Genomic DNA, 18,054 nt, shown 5'->3' with positions numbered 1-18,054 from the left:
GTTTTGTATGCGTGGCGGGGGGGTGGCTTCACAAATGGACGCGTTCCCAAGCGAACGCCTGCTGTTTGTGGGCGGCCCCACTGACATCACCAGTGATGTCAGTGTGAGAGCTTCCGGCTCTGTTGGAGCTGAAAGCTCTCTGGGGCTTGCGGCAGACGAGACCCTACCACAAGGGTCTCGTCGCAAGCCCCGATGGTCGCGATGGTCTTGACCATCATCCTGGCCGCTCGTTAAAGCTGTGGCGAGCGGCCAGGAGGTCGGAACATTTTTTAGATGTGGCCACCCTCATTCAGAGCGAGCGTTCACATTTTGCAAGCGCCTCTGAATGAGGTCCTGAGTTTCCAAAATGACTGTCCTTTAGGACTGGCCAGGTCAATTGTCATAATGAGCGGGGAATGGTCAGAGATACCTCTTGCTTCATATTTTATATGGTAGACCACGTGGAGTAAATTATGAGAGACAGAGCTAGGTCTATTCGTGAAAAAGAGTAATACGTATGGGAAAAACATGAAAACTGGCGCACATTGGGGTGTTTGAGTCTCCAAACATCATGCCAACCTAGGTCAGCCACATAATTGGAAAAGCCAATACCACTTTGTTTCTGAGGTACATCTGACTCTCGCCATCTATCAAGAGCTGAATTAAACGTTAGTAAGATCCCCTAAACATATTACTGATGTAGATGGGGAATGTGCCACAAAGCCTTTTTTAATACATAATATAAAAAAGGAGGGGGAATATATATAGCTAAAATAAAAAGGGAAATGTAATTAATCTTACAGACAAGGAACACAAATCGTCCCACCGGATCAGTACAGACTGAGTTTAAAACAAAAGGGACAGGTTTTTTTAATCAATATAGAGACACCCCTGGAAGCTGATGTATGAGAGGCATGATATGCCCAACCCACCCAAGGCTTTCTGAGAGAAAACAATTTACTCCCAATTAAATACGTTTCAGTAAGGCTAAGGCAACTATATCGGGGTCATAGCGTCTCAAGTGTTTGAGGACCAGGGAACATTTGAGCTTGTCATTTATCCCTCAAACATTCCAGGTTAACAATTTAACCATGGAAGTCTGGCATGAATAGCTTACCTCTAATGCACAAACTGTACATCTATTTGATAATGCCCATATAATAAAAAACCCAGTGTATACAATCCTGTCCTGCGTTTGCTCTGCAATCCACTTACATACCATACAACATAAAAAGAAAAAAACATAATAAAATGAACATGAAATACAAAAGAAGTGAGAAAACCCTGAAACTTTCCCACCCTGTACACCTCCCCCAACCTAGGCATACTTGTAACCCTGAACAAACACACACAAAAACTTAGAAAACACCTAAATCCCTATAAACCGTATGAACTAAACATAGACCTACCAAAATAGAGACTGAAAAAAAACAAAAAGGAGAGACAAAAATAGAAAAATTATTAAGAGGCAATGAATTATAATCACCACCATTGCAAGGAGAGCCCCCTGAAGTAGAAAAACATAATATACAACATCAAATGAAAATATATTGGTTATGCAGCTAGTATATACAGCAATAAATATTATGCAAACCAATCAGAGGCAATAGAGAAATGCTTGAGCTTTGTATGCAAAAAGGCAGGTAAACCCTTAATCCAGCTCCACCATCCCAAGATACAAAAGTATTCCCAAGGAGAGTCAGAGGAACAGTCCTTAGCGAGTTGCCTTCTTCCCGGTGCGTATCGATCTAACCATACCGATGCTTCTCTTGGGGTCGCAAAAAACTTGGTTTCACCATTAACTACCGCACAAAGGGTCTCATTCAGACCCGGTCGTTAGATGCAAGCGGTCACTCTGAATGAGGGCGGCTGCTTGCATCTTGAAGTGCGGCCCCCTGGTCGCTAGCTAAGCTGTGGGTTACCACCCACAGCTTAGTGACCGACCAGGGTGATGGTCGCGATGGTCAGGACCACTGCGACCATCGGGGCTTACGACGAGACCCTAAGGTTGGGTCTCGGCACTCGCAAGCCCCAGGGAGCTTCCTGCTCTGATCGAGCAGGAAGCTCCCCACAGACATCACTGGTGATGTCAGTGGGGCCGCCCCCAAATGGCAAGCGTTCCGTCGGGAACGCCTCAGTTTGGCCGGCCACCCCCCTGGCCCGCCCTCCAAATGGGGAGAGCTGTCAATCAACATCGACAGCTCGCCCCCTTTGGTGCGAGACACGGAGCGCACGTCGCTAGCCGGGTCTCGTGCATGCGCACGTCGGAGCCGGCTCCGACGTGCGCATGCCCAGTGGACAAACATCAACCCGGTTGCGAGCGCTCAGCGCTTGCGACCAGCTCTGAATGAGGACCAAAATTTGGATGGGAAAAACATAGCATATGGCAAGTACAAGTCACAAAGACGTCGTTTTATAGGAAGAAATTGGGCCCTGTCCTTCTGGATCTCCATCACAAAATCAGAGAAGACAGAGATACAGACTCCATTTTGCTCCAGTGGACCTTTGCACTGTGGGCCAGTGGAAGCACAGTGTCCCGATCTTGGTAATGTAGAAACTTTGCGAAGAAAGTACATGGAGGAGCGCTCGGAAGGAGAGGCCTGGTAGGTATGCGATGTGCTCTTTCCACAGCCAGTTGACTAGTAAAAGATTCACGGTCAAATGTATCAACCAGCAACTTACCAGAAAGTACTCTGGGGCAGAACCTTCTTTTTCAGAAAGACTGATAAATTGCACTTTGTTCCGTCTGAGGCAGCCTTCCATATGCAAAGTTTTACCGTGCATGGCAGTCATCTGAGTTGCCAAGTTGGTGGCTTGCTCTTTTAAAGGAGAGTGAGAGTCCTCCAGTGTGGAGATGCGTGTCTCAGCCTCCCCAACCCGTTCCCAAACTCTTTGAAGATCTTGGCGTAATAACGAAAGATCCAGTTGTACCTTCTCCATTTTATCAGACAAACGCTTTTCGGAGGTGACAGCTTTTAGAAGCTGCTTCAGGGTAACTTCAGGTGTAGAAATATGCTCAGAGCCAGAAGATCTAGACGCAGGAGGTGAAGAGGGGCCTTGGGTAGCACTTCCAGGGGGCGGCTGTGGGGCAGAGGAGCGTGCATATTTTTCCAGCTTAGCAGCAGCATCAGCGGCCTGTGCAGACTTCCCCATATTATCAGGAGTTAAACAAAGATTCAGCACAGGTGGGCAAGAAGCCGTGGCAGTCCTATATAGTCTGTATGTGAACACACTGATCTCATGTCACAACTGTAACATGTACTGGTGCACTGTGCTGCCAACAGTGTTCACAGTAAGGGGGGAGAAAAAGCAAGCAGCTCAGTATATACTGTATGTACTAGCAGCACAGTGTGAAGGGGAGAAGGAGCAAAGTTTTTATGCTGCCAATAATAAACACTGGAAGAGGGAATGCAAGATAGGCAGCACTGTAGTTATATTAACTGCAGTGTTTGATAACAAGGAGAGGGAGCTGGTTGTTCTGCACTGCCAGCAGTAAATACAGGCAGGAGGGAGGAAACAGGCAGCTCCATAAGTATGGCTGTGAGAACTCAGGCAGGGGAGAGGAGAGTGGTTCTGCACAGGCTCAGCACTCACTTTAAACAGCTCCAGGACAATATGCTTCTGAAGAAGCTGGATATACATTCGCCAGTGAAACGCGTTAAGCTTTACCTCCATCGCTCATCGTTTTGGGGACAACACTATTCATTTATCTTGGACATTCTGACACATGGTCACTGGGACATCGGCTACTAATACCTAAGGGAAGCAGCTACAAGTGGGCCCTATCCAGTCTACACACTGCTTATTCCAACAGGATTTGGACACAGGATACACCATCTGGACTGAGAAATCAGGACAAACCACTTGGTAAATATTTGCTGGACCCTGTATATGGAATATCATTAGTCCTATCACCAGTGTCTTACTAATTGGACCAAAACAGTCCCCTAATAACTATTTCATTGGACATTGGATTTTATGCTCCTAAGATATAGGGACATTTTATGCTTCATTTATTAGTATGCTTAATGTTTAATAATATTGGGATGAAATAAATGTGATTTAAAATTGCACACATATCCATGTTTTAAGTATATTTAGCACAACCAGCACCGGCTAATCAGAACCAGGCCTGGTTGCCAAAATACAAGGAACAAACGACATAGGGGTCATGTATTCAGCGCAACCAGCACTGGGCTCTGAGCCAGTCCTGGTTCTGGAAATACAGGGGAAATAAATTAGTAGGGAACCCTACTAATTTATTTCCCTACTGTATTTACCAGAACCAGCACCGGACTCCTTCTAGCATGGGGAGGGGGGTAATGCCACAGCCAGGGGAGCCCTTTCACCGGCTCCCCCAGCCAAAGCATTACCCCTGACCGCTAGTCAGCTCAGGCCAGGGACCCCTGGGAATCTGAGGTCCCCCTCTCCAGGGCACCCCAGGCTTGGGCTGATAGCCCGGGCCGGTGGGTGCCGGGTTGATTGTGTACTGCAAACAGTTAAAATATTGTCTTTTGCAGGTAAACTACAGGTCCCAGCAAGCCTCCCCCGCATGCTGTTACCCACAAGTACCAGCATGCAGGCCTTTAAGGGCCTGCTGGTACCTGTGGTACACCTGTAAAATAAATATTAAAATAAACACACTACACCGAATTTTTCAAATAATTTATTTGGCTGCACCTTCACCTGGGTGGCTGCGGCGGCCTTTTAAGCTTTTACGGGTCTGCTGCCGCCTAATAACTTCCGTCGTCTTCACCTGGCAGGCTCTTTTGCACGGCTGCCACCTCCCCAGGACTTAGGGTGTCCTCTTCACCTAGTGGGCGACAGCCTCTAAGCTCTTTTCTATGGCCACCGCCCACTAGGACTTCCAGGCGTTGTCTTTTTCGGGAGCTCTTGCACTCTCCCTCCCACCCGGCCGACGGACTGCTATGCCACTGCCTCGCACTGGCTTATATAAGCCAGCCGATGGGGCGGGGCAATGTAAATGGCGGCCAGCTTTGAAGTCAATGGTGGGACCTGTGGCTCGCCTCTCTCAGCCAATGAGCACTCAGCACCAGGATTTCTGTAGTGAAATCCCACCACCGAGCCATCATTCGGGTAGTACTGTCCTTAGAGGACAGCACTGTTTGCTTTTCCGCGTGTTTGCATTTTTTGTTTTGCCAAGACCCTGGATGCCTACATGGTACAAAGAAGACGTGATCCACGCATAGGAGCAGGTGAGTAGGAATTTTCTTTTACAGGTACCCTATATATTCAACTTGTACAAGTGGCCGTTATGGGCTTCAGGGATATATAGGTGAGTATGTGAGATAGTGTGTGTACATGTGTGTGTAAAAGTTTTATTAAAATTTTACTTTCAACGGTGTGTGTGTCTTGTATTTATTTTAATAATTCTTTTGCTGTGGAACTGCAGGTACCAGCGGGCCCGTAATGCCCCACATGCTAGTAGTTGTGGTCCTCCAAGTACCAGCATGCAGGGGAAGCTTGCTAGGACTTGTTGTTCTACAGCAAAAGACAATATTTTTACTACTATCAATTGCACCACATTACACTACACTATCAACCCGGCACCACTATCAGCCTAAGCCTGGGGTGCCCTGGAGAGGGGGACCCCTTTTTTGGGGGGATCCCCAACTCCCCAGGGATCCCTGGCCTGGGCTGACTAGCCAAATGCTTTGGCTGGGGGACCTGGTAAAAGGGTTCCCCTGGCTGTGGCATTACCCCACCTCCCGCTAGAAAAAGCATTTATTCCCCTGTATTTCCAGAACCAGGACCGGCTCAGAGCACAGTGCTGGTTGCGCTAAATACAGGGGACCCCTATGTATTCTGTCCCCTGTATTTTGACAGCCCCTACATCGTTTGTTCCCTGTATTTTGGCAACCAGCACTGGGTCTCCAAAGCCCAGTGCTGGCTGTTCTTTTGGGGAAGGGCCACACCATTTTTTTTTTTTTTTTTTTACACAGATTTAATTTTTTTTTTTAAACACAGCAGCACAGATGGGTCTCACTGATCCCGTCCGTGCATCTGTGTTTATTTTTTTTTTACACACAGATGCAGGCATCACGGATCTCCCTGATCCGAGTCTACATCTGTCTGCTATCACACGTGATCTAATGAATATGCAAATCATTAGGTTGTGCACAATAGATCTTGTGTGAATTTCCTCTTGGATCTAGGCCTGCTGCCAATGCCCGCACCGTCGCTGGGTCCCGTCGCTAACGCCCGCCCTGCGTTGCTAATGCCCGTACCCCCACTGGGTCCTTGACACTGCTAACTCCCACTACCTATGCCGGGTCCCAGCCCCCGCTAACGCCCGCTACCTCGACCGGGTCCCATCTCTGATTCCGCCCGCAAAGGACAGCCATCTTTGTGCACCCAAGTGAAGCCACAGTGAGTACACCCCCTGGAAGAAATCGTCTACTGAGACTGCTCAGCAAGTTGAAGCTCCCTATTTATATAATGGGGCATTTGTGAGGTAATAGTTTAAAACCTGTAACTTTCTCAATTATCTAAACCCCAAAAGGACCTACACTGGAACAAGAGTTACCTAATAAAACAAAGCTCTAGAGACTTACAGGACCTCCTGTGAACCTCCACAACACTTTAGGACAGATAAGCCTATTTTTCATTGTTTAATTGTACGAGTCTTTATTGTGTTTTTGATTAAATATTTTGTGTGTAAAAAACGTATCACACGATCTGGAGGCTCTCTCTTTATATTTTCATATTTGCCTTGGAGTCGAATTGTGCCTAAGGAGAAGAGACCCTATGTACATTGCTTTGTGAAAAGCTTTATCCGGTACGAGGCTTGCACACTCTGGGTGCTGGTGATTGCTGGTTTTATCACATGAGCTGTTTTCTGATACTATTTTTTGTTTTTGCATGAATACATTATCTCTATACAATTAGCACAGTCCTATATAATATTTAAGATTAAGATCCTTTATCAGGTTACACTATGTTGGTTTTTATTCTCTTTTTTTGCGATATACACCTGGGGCATTACACACGGAGATCTCGTCAGGATAAAGATCATATGGACTCTCTATGAACAGTGTTGTTGCAAACTATCTAAAAAGAACTGGTACACTGAAGGCGCCGTCCCTTCACCATCTTTACTAATATATATTTGCATGACTATGAGGAGAGCCACATCATTCAGGTCTTTGGAGAGGATATTCTTCACTATAAGAGATACAGTATATAGATGATCTATTTCTTGTCTGGACTAATACACTTGAGAAATTGAAATTTATGGTTAATCACCTCAATTCACTTAACAATCCGGTACGTTTTACCATTAAATCTGATTTGTTGTCCATGGATTTCTTGGACATTACAGTTTTCAAGAATGGACCCACCCTGGGAACGACCCTCTATCGCAAGGACACAGATAGAAACACACTACTGTTTGCAACAAATAACCACCCCCCTGAATTGAAAAATAGCCTACCCACATCTCCATTCCTTCGTGTTCTTTGCAACAATACGAACGTTGAGACTGCGGAGACTCCGATACAAGAAATGAGGGAACGTTTCAGATATACCTGTAGGGGATGCTCTAGCAGTACCATTGAGGGCTGCTTGACCAGAGCAAGGAAAAGACTCCTTAATAAAAGGAGCACAGTAAAAAAGTACTGCATGACTTTTATAAGACAATATGATTATATGTCCTCTGACGTCAGAAGATCTGTGAAAAGGAACTGGCATGTGGTGGCATCAGACCCGATTTTCAAGGGTAAACTTGATGATCCACCTATGATGGCATTCCGTCGTGGGCGCAATCTTAAGGAATTGTTGATCCGACCAACCACTAATACTATGTCGTGGCTGAATACGGCTAAACCTGGGTGCTTCAGGTGTGCGAGTTGTGTGACCTGTAGATCACTACTGATGGGTCCCACATTCCCGCATCCTCATAGTGGGAAGCCGATTAATATCAAGTTCAAGCTTCATTGCCTATTGGATCACGTCATCTATTTGCTTACCTGTCCATTGCGGTCTGGCCTATGTGGGTCTAACTACCCGAACTTTTTTGGGAGAGAATGGCAAATCATCGCTGCTTGCTCAGACAAGCAATTATCTCGGGCAAATCGGATAAGCCAGTAGCTGTACATTTTTTACAGGCAGAACATCAGGTGGTGGCTCTTAAATGCCGTATTATTAATTGGGTCCCCAAACCACTAAGAGGCGGAGACTGTAAGTTGAGCCTCTGTAAACTGGAGGCGAAGTGGATCTTTGCTCTGGACACTGTTGCCACTAGAGGCCTGAATGAGTAGAACCCCCTAAATTTTTTTTAAAATAAAAGGTATTGCCTTGGACAGTCTTAACAGAGAAGGAACCTTTTCTCTTTTTTTAATGTTTTGATATGAGGTTTTGGATACAATATTTTTAAAAATAGATTATAAAAAAACAAAAAATAATAAAAATGTCTAATTTTTTTTAATAAAAATAAGTGTTGAGATATAATAATATACAAAAAATCTTATATGTGGTATAATTATGTTTATGTGCATAGATAATTTTGATGTTGCCTATTGTGATAACCTCCCTGGATAGCCCCTCCCCCTTCCTGCCTGTAATAGGCCGTATATTTTGTGCACACCCTTAATGTCAGCTGTTCAATAAAGTTGAGTTTATTTTCCAGGGCACTGAGTTATTATGTCAGTGCTCAACGCTGCACTAATAGGTGCTTACCTAACATTACCCTATATACTCGAGTATAAGCCGAGTTTTTCAGCACATTCAGCTGGCAGCTGTGTGTTTGCTGTAATCAGCAGCCGCTGAGAGTCTGTCAGACTCTCAGCGGCTGCTGCTGCTCCCACTGCGGGAGCCATCTTCCGGCTCCCGCAGTGGGTAATGGGAGAGACGTCATGAGTAATGACGTCTCTCCCATGCAAAGCGCCCGGAGGAGCGGATAGCGGCGGGACCAGGAGCGGGAGTTTCAGGTAAGTGATGATTTTTTTAAAATTGTTATCACGTCTCTCTCTCTACTTACTACTGGGTGCACTACCACGGGGCGATTACTACAGGGGGCACTACCAGGGGGCGATTACTACAGGGGGCACTAAAAGGGGGGATTACCACTGGGGGCACTACCAGGGGGGGATTACTACAGGGGGCACTACCAGGGGGGGGATTACTACAGGGGGCACTAAAAGGGGGGATTACCACTGGGGGTACTACCAGGGGGGGGATTACTACAGGGGGCACTACCAGGGGGTGATTACTACCAGGGGGGATTACCACTGGGGGTACTACCAGGGGGGGATTACTACTGGGGGCACTAAAAGGGGGGGGATTACCACTGGGGGCACTACCAGGAGGGATACTACTGGGGGCACAACCAGGGGGAATTACTACTGGGGGCACTACCAGCTGCAGCCATTTCCCACCCTAGGCTTATACTCAAGTCGACTTATACTCGAGTATATACGGTATATACGGGCTACACTGCCTGATTTCATGTTTATATTATAGTATTGTCCGTTGGTGTAACTAGAATCGGGCTGATCATGGAGGTGACTTTCCGGTTTCGGACCTTGCGTTCCAAGTGGTGGAACGCATGTGACTTCCGGTCCGGATGCACACCACGATCATGCACGCGGGATTGGTAGCTATTCACTCTGGTGAGTGCCCCTTCTACTTTCTAATTTTTTTTATATATATATATATATATATATATATATAGAACAAGGGTACTGTTAATAGCGCTACACCAAGAATTATCTGTGTTTAAGTCCTTTTAAATGAATTCTTCCAAAAATACACTCCCCGTGTGACAGGTGGCCGCCAATTTTCTCCTGAGAGACTGTTGTTGTATCGTCTCAAATAGTAGTAGAGTATCTACAAAAGGTGAGAAAAGGCGCTCTCTGGTGTAGTATTTTAGAAATATTTGAATTTTCAAGATAAGTATTTCAAGTACCTTCATCAATTAAAAAACAGGCACATCAGGGGTCTTAGTGTGGAGCCAGCGTGTACTCGTTCTCAAAAAGAATCCCAGAATCGACAGATAACTTTATCAAGTGTGCCCTCGGAATTCTGAAACAATCACTTTGGTTCCGCTCCTCCCCGTACATTCAATGGTGGAACAACCTCACACCTCCTCTCGCCCTGCCGCTGGTGCATCCATGGACACTTGATAAAGTTATCTGTCGATTCTGGGATTCTTTTTGAGAACGAGTACACGCTGGCTCCACACTAAGACCCCTGATGTGCCTGTTTTTTAATTGATGAAGGTACTTGAAATACTTATCTTGAAAATTCAAATATTTCTAAAATACTACACTAGAGAGCGCCTTTTCTCACCTCCTTTTTTAGATGTATATAGATATATATACAGTCAGGTGCATAAATATTGAGACATTGACAGAATTTTCATATTTTGGCCTCTATTCACCACCACTATGGCTTTGAAATGAAACAAACAAGATGTGCTTTAACTGCAGACTTTCAGATTTAATTTGAGGGTAATTACATCCAAAACAGGTGAACGGTGCTTCACTGATGAGGTGATATGTTTTGGATCATGAGCAGTTCCTTTCCTTCTCCATACTCTTATGAAAATTCTGTCAATGTTCCAATATTTATGCACCTGACTGTATAATATGCCATCCATTTCTTGAATACTCAAATATAGGAATGTAACCAGCACACCATTTAAATTGCCAAAAAAATATATTTTATATCAAAGTCCAAGGCAGGGGGTCAAAAAAACCATGTCATCACACACTGGTCAGAACAATAGTCAATACTTTACTTAGTCCAATATGATTTTCAGGGTGAGCCATGCTCTAAACCCAGTAAGTTGTCCCAGACTATCGAACAGTATTGATTATTGTCCCAACCAGTGTGTGATGAGATGGCTCTTCTGACCCCATCCTTTGGACTTTATATGAAATTATTTTTTTTTGGCAATTTAAATGGTGTGCTGGTTACATTCCTAAACTTGAGTATTCAAGAAACAGATGGCACTTTATGGTTGTTTACATACCTGGCACCCACAAAGTCTTTTCAAAGTGATGTGTGCAATTCGTGTGTATATGTATATATATATGTATATATGTATATATATATATATATATATATATATATATATATATATATATATATATATATATATATATATAGCAAACAGATTAAGTGCAGCACTCCTGGCAATAATGGAACTCACAGTATTACAGTGGCATGACAATCAACGTTTCAGTGCTTTGTTTATAGTAGCACTTTCAGCCGGACTCAGTGCTACTGTAAATAAAGCACTGAAACGTTGATTATCACGCCGCTGTAAGACTGAGGCCCTCATTCAGAGCCGTACGCTCTGAGCAGAGCGCACGCTCTGCATGAGGGCCGGGCTCCTTTTTCATGGAGCGTCCTCCTGGACGCTCGTATAGCTGTGGGTCACCACCCACAGGCTATACGAGCGTGCATTTTGATGGCCGCGATGGTCGTGACCATCGCGACCATCGAAATTGCGAGCCGGAGCCTGCGGTTGAGGTTTTCAACCGCAAGCTCCGGAGTGATTTTGGCTCTATCAGAGCCAAAATCACTCCCACTGACATCACTAGTGATGTCAGTGGGCCGGCTTCTGACGGGAGGCGTTCCCGTGGGAACGCCCCCGTCAGGGAGGCACGCCCACCAAAGGGGGCGTGCTGTCAATCAACATTGACAGCACGCCCCCTTTGAACGGACACAACGAGCGAAGGAAAGTCCTTCGCTCGTCGTGTCTGGCGCATGCGCACGACGGAGCTCCCTCCGTCGTGCGCATGCTCAGTGCAGACCATCGACCCACTTGCGAGCGTACAGCCGCTCGCGAGTGGGTCTGAATCAGGCCCTGAGTTCCATTATTGCCAGGAGTGCTGCACTTAATCTGTTTGCTATGCATCGTCCCCTGCTGGTGCGGGCACCCGGCTGTACTTTTTCTCCAGGGAGAGCCAGACCACCTACTAAGAATGATATATTCACACATATATAGACACACACACACACAAAACAAGAAGCGCTAAAATTACTACATTTACTAAGCAGAATTTTAGGTGGTATTTGGATACCGATGGGATCCATCATGGATTGACAGCGGGCTCATAGTCAAAAGCACAGTGTATACTAAAAGTTGTTTTGTCCTTCTAAACTGTACCCGCCATCAATCCCCACACACCAATCCCACTGCAAAGCCTCCACAAAATTATTATTTTTTTATTGTTGAAAATAGAATTTAGTTGTTTTTAAAATTCTTAGGTCCCCACCAATATTGGAACCAGGCATTATTTTAGCCTATCAATTCTAGAGAAAGAGAGTATATCTGCACACTCCAATATATGACGAGTTACGGTCATGTATAAGGTCCCATAGTAATTAACCAGTAATGTTGAATTTATGGGAGTGCAGCCCTAATCCAACCAAGTTAGACTATATTAAACAAAGAGAGGCTAGGGGTTGTTAGAGATGGGCGCACAAAATCAATACATCAAAGTTTGACTTAAAATATACGGTGTGGTAATAATGCTACTTGAATGAGGATGATGTTAATATCGTAGTAACATTATTCATTGGTAGCACAGCTAAAGTGATCTGTCAGCTTCATATGAATCGATCAGTCAAAATAAAAGTGATATTATACAGCAGTATTAGTGTGACACTATTCTATGCTCACAAACCAATGTGTATTAAGTGAATAAATTGTGACATATGAGATAGCAAAAGATAATAAGTATCGTTATGTGATTGTCTGGCCTTTAAAGGATTGAACCAGCAGTTGTGCCTTATATTAAAGAAATACATTATTGCTGAAGTATTCGCAAGCCACTCAAGTAGATGTGATATTATTACCACCAATATTAGTGAATTCCTTTACTAATTTAGCTCTATGACCAGCAAGGAGCATTTATATGTAGGGTATTAGAAATATAAAATTTACATATTACATATAATTTTGCTCCAGTTCAACATAGTACATTGCTTTCATAATAATGGGAAATTGAAATGGTGGACCTTGCTTTTTTTTTTTACATTTGTTCACATTTTTCTATCTTTGTACACTAATCTATATGTATGTTTATCAATTTAATTAATGTATTTTTCACCTCTATTTTTTCACTGTACCATTCCCAGTGAATGGAATTTTTAGTATAATAGCTAATAAAAGTCAATCTCTAACAACCCCTAGCCTCTTTTTGTTTATTATTTTAGCCTAAGCCGGTAGTAGAAAAATGTGTGTGTGTGTTGGGGAAGGGGGGGGCCTAAAGTGTGGAAACCGCCCAAAATTTTCTTTACCAGCACTAGTTTTATCACCAATTCTCACTCCTGGTTTGGTTTCAAGCTGTACAGGTATTTGATAATGTCCTGATTAATGCATTCTTCTGATTTTTACACAGTACATACTAAAAAATAAAGTAACTTTTTTTACTCAGGTCAAGAATAACATTCATCAGCTCACTTGGGATAGAAATTGTCAGTAAATTGTCAATGTAGTTTCAATTGTCTTCATAACATATGCAATAAAATAAACAAATATATGAATTCTATATGTTGTTCTCTATTAGACTGTATACATAGACTACAATCTCTACCATTAGTCTTTTAATAACATAAATTGCACTTAAATCTTCAATATTTAGTTCTGATTCTTATATCAGTAACAGCACTTACACCTATTCCATGCTTGGTCCATTAGACTGTAAATGGCGTGAATTCTGCATATGCTCAACTCTGAATAGGCCACAAGTCTGTCTACATGGCAGAGTTGACATGCCCACTGGACGCTTCTCCCATGTGTAAATGTCCAGTTGCCAGTGAGTAATATCCATTCAGCCATCCATGATAAGTAACTTGGATGCATCTGACACAGAATTACTTGTAGATGCTGTAAAGTTGTGTATGTTTAGTTTGCTAAACATCATGAGATATGGCTGCATTCGGAATTGCCTGCTACTCAATATTCAGGCCCCCTGTTGAGATGGATTACCTGATTCTAATATCAAATTATCAATTTATTTTATAGGTGATATTTTCTTTAAATAGCTACTGTAATAATGTCTTATTTTTAATACACAGGTGCAGAACCATCACCTGCTCTTTTGGTACCTAGTGCTAAAAGGAAAATCCGTAAGTCTAGCAAAGAAAAAAATGAGATGAAAGAGAGCAGTATAATGAGCAGTGAAGAAATGGCGCTCAATAGAAAACGTAGGGGGCGTAAACCAAGCATCAAGCAGATATCAGGTGTGTTTCTTGTCTGTTTGGAAGCATATTTTGTGTTTATCACTTCTGCAGTAATTTATCGTCTGGTTTAGAAAACATCTTTCTTTGTGTTTGTTCATATATATATATATATAGATATATATATATATATAGATATATATATATATATATATATATATATATATATATATAGTCAGGTGTATAAATATTGGGGCATTTACATAATTTTCATATTTTGGCCTCTATTCACCACTACAATGGCTTTGAAATGAAACAAACAAGATGTGCTTTAACTGCAGACCTTCAGATTTAATTTGAGGGTATATACATCCAAAGCAGGTGAACGGTGTAGGAATTACAACGGTTTCTATATGTGCCTCCCACTTTTTAAGGGGCCAAAAGTAATGGGACTATCAACTCAAAAGCTATTTCATGGACAGGTGTGGGCTATTCCTTCGTTATTTCATTATCAATTAAGCAGGTAAAAGGTCTGGAGTTGATTCTAGGTGTGACATTTGCATTTGGAATCAGTTGCTGTCGACTCTCAATATGAGATCCAAAGACCTGTCACTATCAGTGAAGCAAGCCATCGTTAGGCTGAAAAATCAAAACAAACCCATCAGAGAGATAGCAAAAACATGAGGTGTGGCCAAATCAACTGTTTGGAACATTCTTAAAAAGAAAGAACGCACCGGAGAGCTCAGCAACACCAAAAGACCCGGAAGAGCACGGAAAACAACTGTGGTGGATGACAGAAGAATTATTTCCCTGGTGAAGAAAAACCCCTTCACAACAGTTGGCCAAATCAAGAACACTCTCCAGGAGGTAGGTGTATATGTGTCAAAGTCAACAATCAAGAGAAGACTTCACAAGAGTGAATATAGATGGTTCACCACAAGATGTAAACCATTGGTGAGCCTCAAAAACAGGAAGACCAGATTAGAGTTTGCCAAACAACATCTAAAAAAGCCATTACAGTTCTGGAACAACATCCTATGGACAGATGAGACAAAGATCAACTTGTACCAGAGTGATGGGAAGAGAAGAGTATGGACAAGGAAAGGAACTGCTCATGATCCAAAACATACCACCTCATCAGTGAAGCATGGTGGTGTTAGTGTCATGGCGTGGGCATGTATGGCTGCCAATGGAACTGGTTCCCTTGTATTTATTGATGATGTGACTGCTGACAAAAGCAGCAGAATTAATTCTGAAGTGTTTCGGGCAATATTATATGCTCATATTCAGTCAAATGCTTCAGAAGTCATTGGACGGCGCTTCACAGTGCAGATGGACAATGACCCGAAGCATACTGCAAAAGCAACCAAAGAGTTTTTTAAGGCTAAAAAGTTGAATGTTATGCAATGGCCAAGTCAATCCCCTGACCTGAATCCGATTGAGCATGCATTTCGCTTGATGAAGACAAAACTGAAGGGAATATGCCCCAAGAACAAGCAGGAACTGAAGACATTTGCAGTAGAGGCCTGGCAGAGCATCACCAGGGATGAAACCCAACGTCTGGTGATGTCTATGCGTCGTTCCAGACTTCAGGCTATAATTGCCTGCAAAGGATTTGCAACAAAGTATTAAAAAGTGAAAGTTAGATTTAGGATTGTTTAGTTTGTCCCATTACTTTTGGCCCCTTAAAAAGCGGGAGGCACATATAGACACCGTTGTAATTCCTACACCGCTCACCTGATTTGGATGTAATTACCCACAAATTAAATCTGAAAGTCTGCAGTTAAAGCACATCTTGTTTGTTTCATTTCAAAGCCATTGTGGTGGTGAATAGAGGCCAAAATATGAAAATTCTGTCAATGTCCCAATATTTATGCACCTGACTGTATATATATATTAGGGGTGAGCGGGTTCGGTTTTACTCTGTTCCGTTCGGTTTTAAAAACCGAATCTTATTGGCTATCCAAAACTCGTAACAGCTGATAGCCAATAAGATTTAGCTTTTAAATCCGAACAGAACCGAGTAGAACCGAACCCGCTCACCCCTAATATATATATATGTATATATATTAGGGGTGAGCGGGTTCGGTTCTACTCGGTTCTGTTCGGATTTAAAAACTAAATCTTATTGGCTATCAGCCAATAATATATATGTATATATATATATATATATATATATATATATACACACACACACACACACACACACACACACACACACACACACACCAGAGTAAGTCGGCACTCAATTTGTATGTCAGTCCACCATGCCTAGGTGCCTCCAGACAGTAACAAATAAGGGCGGGAACAATTTCAGTGGCACTCACAGGGCTTGTAAAGCATGGTAGTCACTATTAGCACCTAACACCAACCAGTGGTCAACGTTTCATCCTATTGCAAACTTTCATCATCCTGATGAAATTTTGCAATAAAAATGAAACGTTGACAATAGAAAGATACTGGTTGGTGTTAGGTGTTAATACACCGTGACTACCATGCTTTACAAGCCCTGTGAGTGCCACTAAAATTGTTCCTGCCATATATAGATAGATAGATAGATAGATAGATATGTGTGTATATATATATTAACATACAGTATATATAAAAGCAGGGAAAGCAGTTCGCTTTAGAGGAAATATCCCATGCTGGCACCAACTATTTCAGAAAACCTAGTTTGTAGTCATATGCTTTCCCTTATATTTTTTATTATTATATCACAGAAGAATCAGCAATTCAAGAAAATGCAGATGAAGATATCTCACGGACAGCTAAGGCAGTGGAAGAAAAACTGAATATGATACAGCCAAACATAAAAACACATAGAGGAAGTCTACAACAACCACCAGAAAGTCCTTCTGCACTAAATGTTAGAAACCATCAAGAAATAAAAATTAAGAAAACCTTTTATCCTGGTTCTATGTTTAGAAATGTGGTTAGCGGAGGCTTGTACTGTGAATCAACTGGAAATGAATTCAACCCGAGTACATTAAAAGAGAAAATAAATACAAAAAAGAGACGAAAACTAGAAGAACAGAAGGATTTTGTTGCAGCGGACAAAAGCTATCGTAAAACTGAAGGTCAACTTCTGGTGAAATTGGATCATGAAGGAGTTATGTCTCCAAAGACTAAAAAAATTAAAGAGGCCATGATGAAACTTGAAGATTCTAGCAATACAATGAAAAGAAATTGTATGAAAATAATAAGTGGATGCTTTTCTAATGTGGATTCCAACAAACCCAAAGAAAATAATTCTGATGCAAAGCATAAAGAAGCAGGGCAAGCATTTGGTTCTGAAGCTTTTGACCATGCAGACAACTCAAAAATTATATCTGATCAGAAAATAGGAACCCAGAAGAAAGAAGAACAGCTAAATAACAGTAACAATAGCTCAGAGTCCGAGGAAGATAATGAGAGGGGGGAAAAAAGACAGGACAAAACACAACACAGCTCTAATAGCTCAACATCTTCAATATCTAAATCTTCAACTTCTACCAGCAGTAGCGCTTCTTCATCATCCTCTTCCTCCTCATCCTCTTCCTCCTCATCTTCAACATCTTCATCTTCTACCTCCAGTTCTTCCTGCTCATCCTCCTCTTTAACAGATGATGCTTCCTCAAGTAGCTCAGAAGAAGATGCTTCAAATGTTTCTTCCAACTTGCCAGATACTCAAAAGAACCATTGCAAGTATGTGAGATCTAACAGCAAATCTAATACTACTGTACAAATTAGGCAACAAAAGCAGGAGCAACAAAGAGGTAGTAAATGTAAACCAAAGAAGAGAGAAGGTATACATCTGCCAACAACCAAGGAGCTAGCAAAAAGACAGAGACTGCCTTCGGTAGAGAATAGGCCTAAAATTGCTGCCTTCCTGCCTGCTAGACAGCTCTGGAAGTGGTTCGGTAAACCAACCCAGGTAAAAAA

At 42.7% G+C, this 18,054-nt stretch overlaps 1 protein-coding gene across 8 annotated transcripts in view; it reads left to right on the top strand.

Moving 5' to 3' along the window:
• The window catches only part of TNRC18 (trinucleotide repeat containing 18), a 416,103-nt gene that overhangs the window by 342,886 nt on the left and 55,163 nt on the right, over positions 1–18,054 (top strand). For 7 of the 8 annotated variants that reach the window (XM_088456240.1, XM_088456241.1, XM_088456243.1 and 4 more), the window contains 2 exons: positions 14,032–14,196; positions 16,854–18,046. In XM_088456240.1, the coding sequence (XP_088312366.1) occupies positions 14,032–14,196; positions 16,854–18,046 (1,358 nt within the window). The remainder of the gene's footprint in view (positions 1–14,031; positions 14,197–16,853; positions 18,047–18,054) is intronic. The other variant, XM_088456244.1, reaches the window with a different exon arrangement.

This window comes from Taudactylus pleione, unplaced genomic scaffold, assembly GCF_031769625.1.
Source record: "Taudactylus pleione unplaced genomic scaffold, aTauple2 ptg000690l, whole genome shotgun sequence".
Lineage (NCBI taxonomy): Eukaryota > Metazoa > Chordata > Amphibia > Anura > Myobatrachidae > Taudactylus > Taudactylus pleione.
The sequence above is the reverse complement of the archived record's forward strand: the minus strand, read 5'-3'. Positions and strand labels throughout refer to the sequence as shown.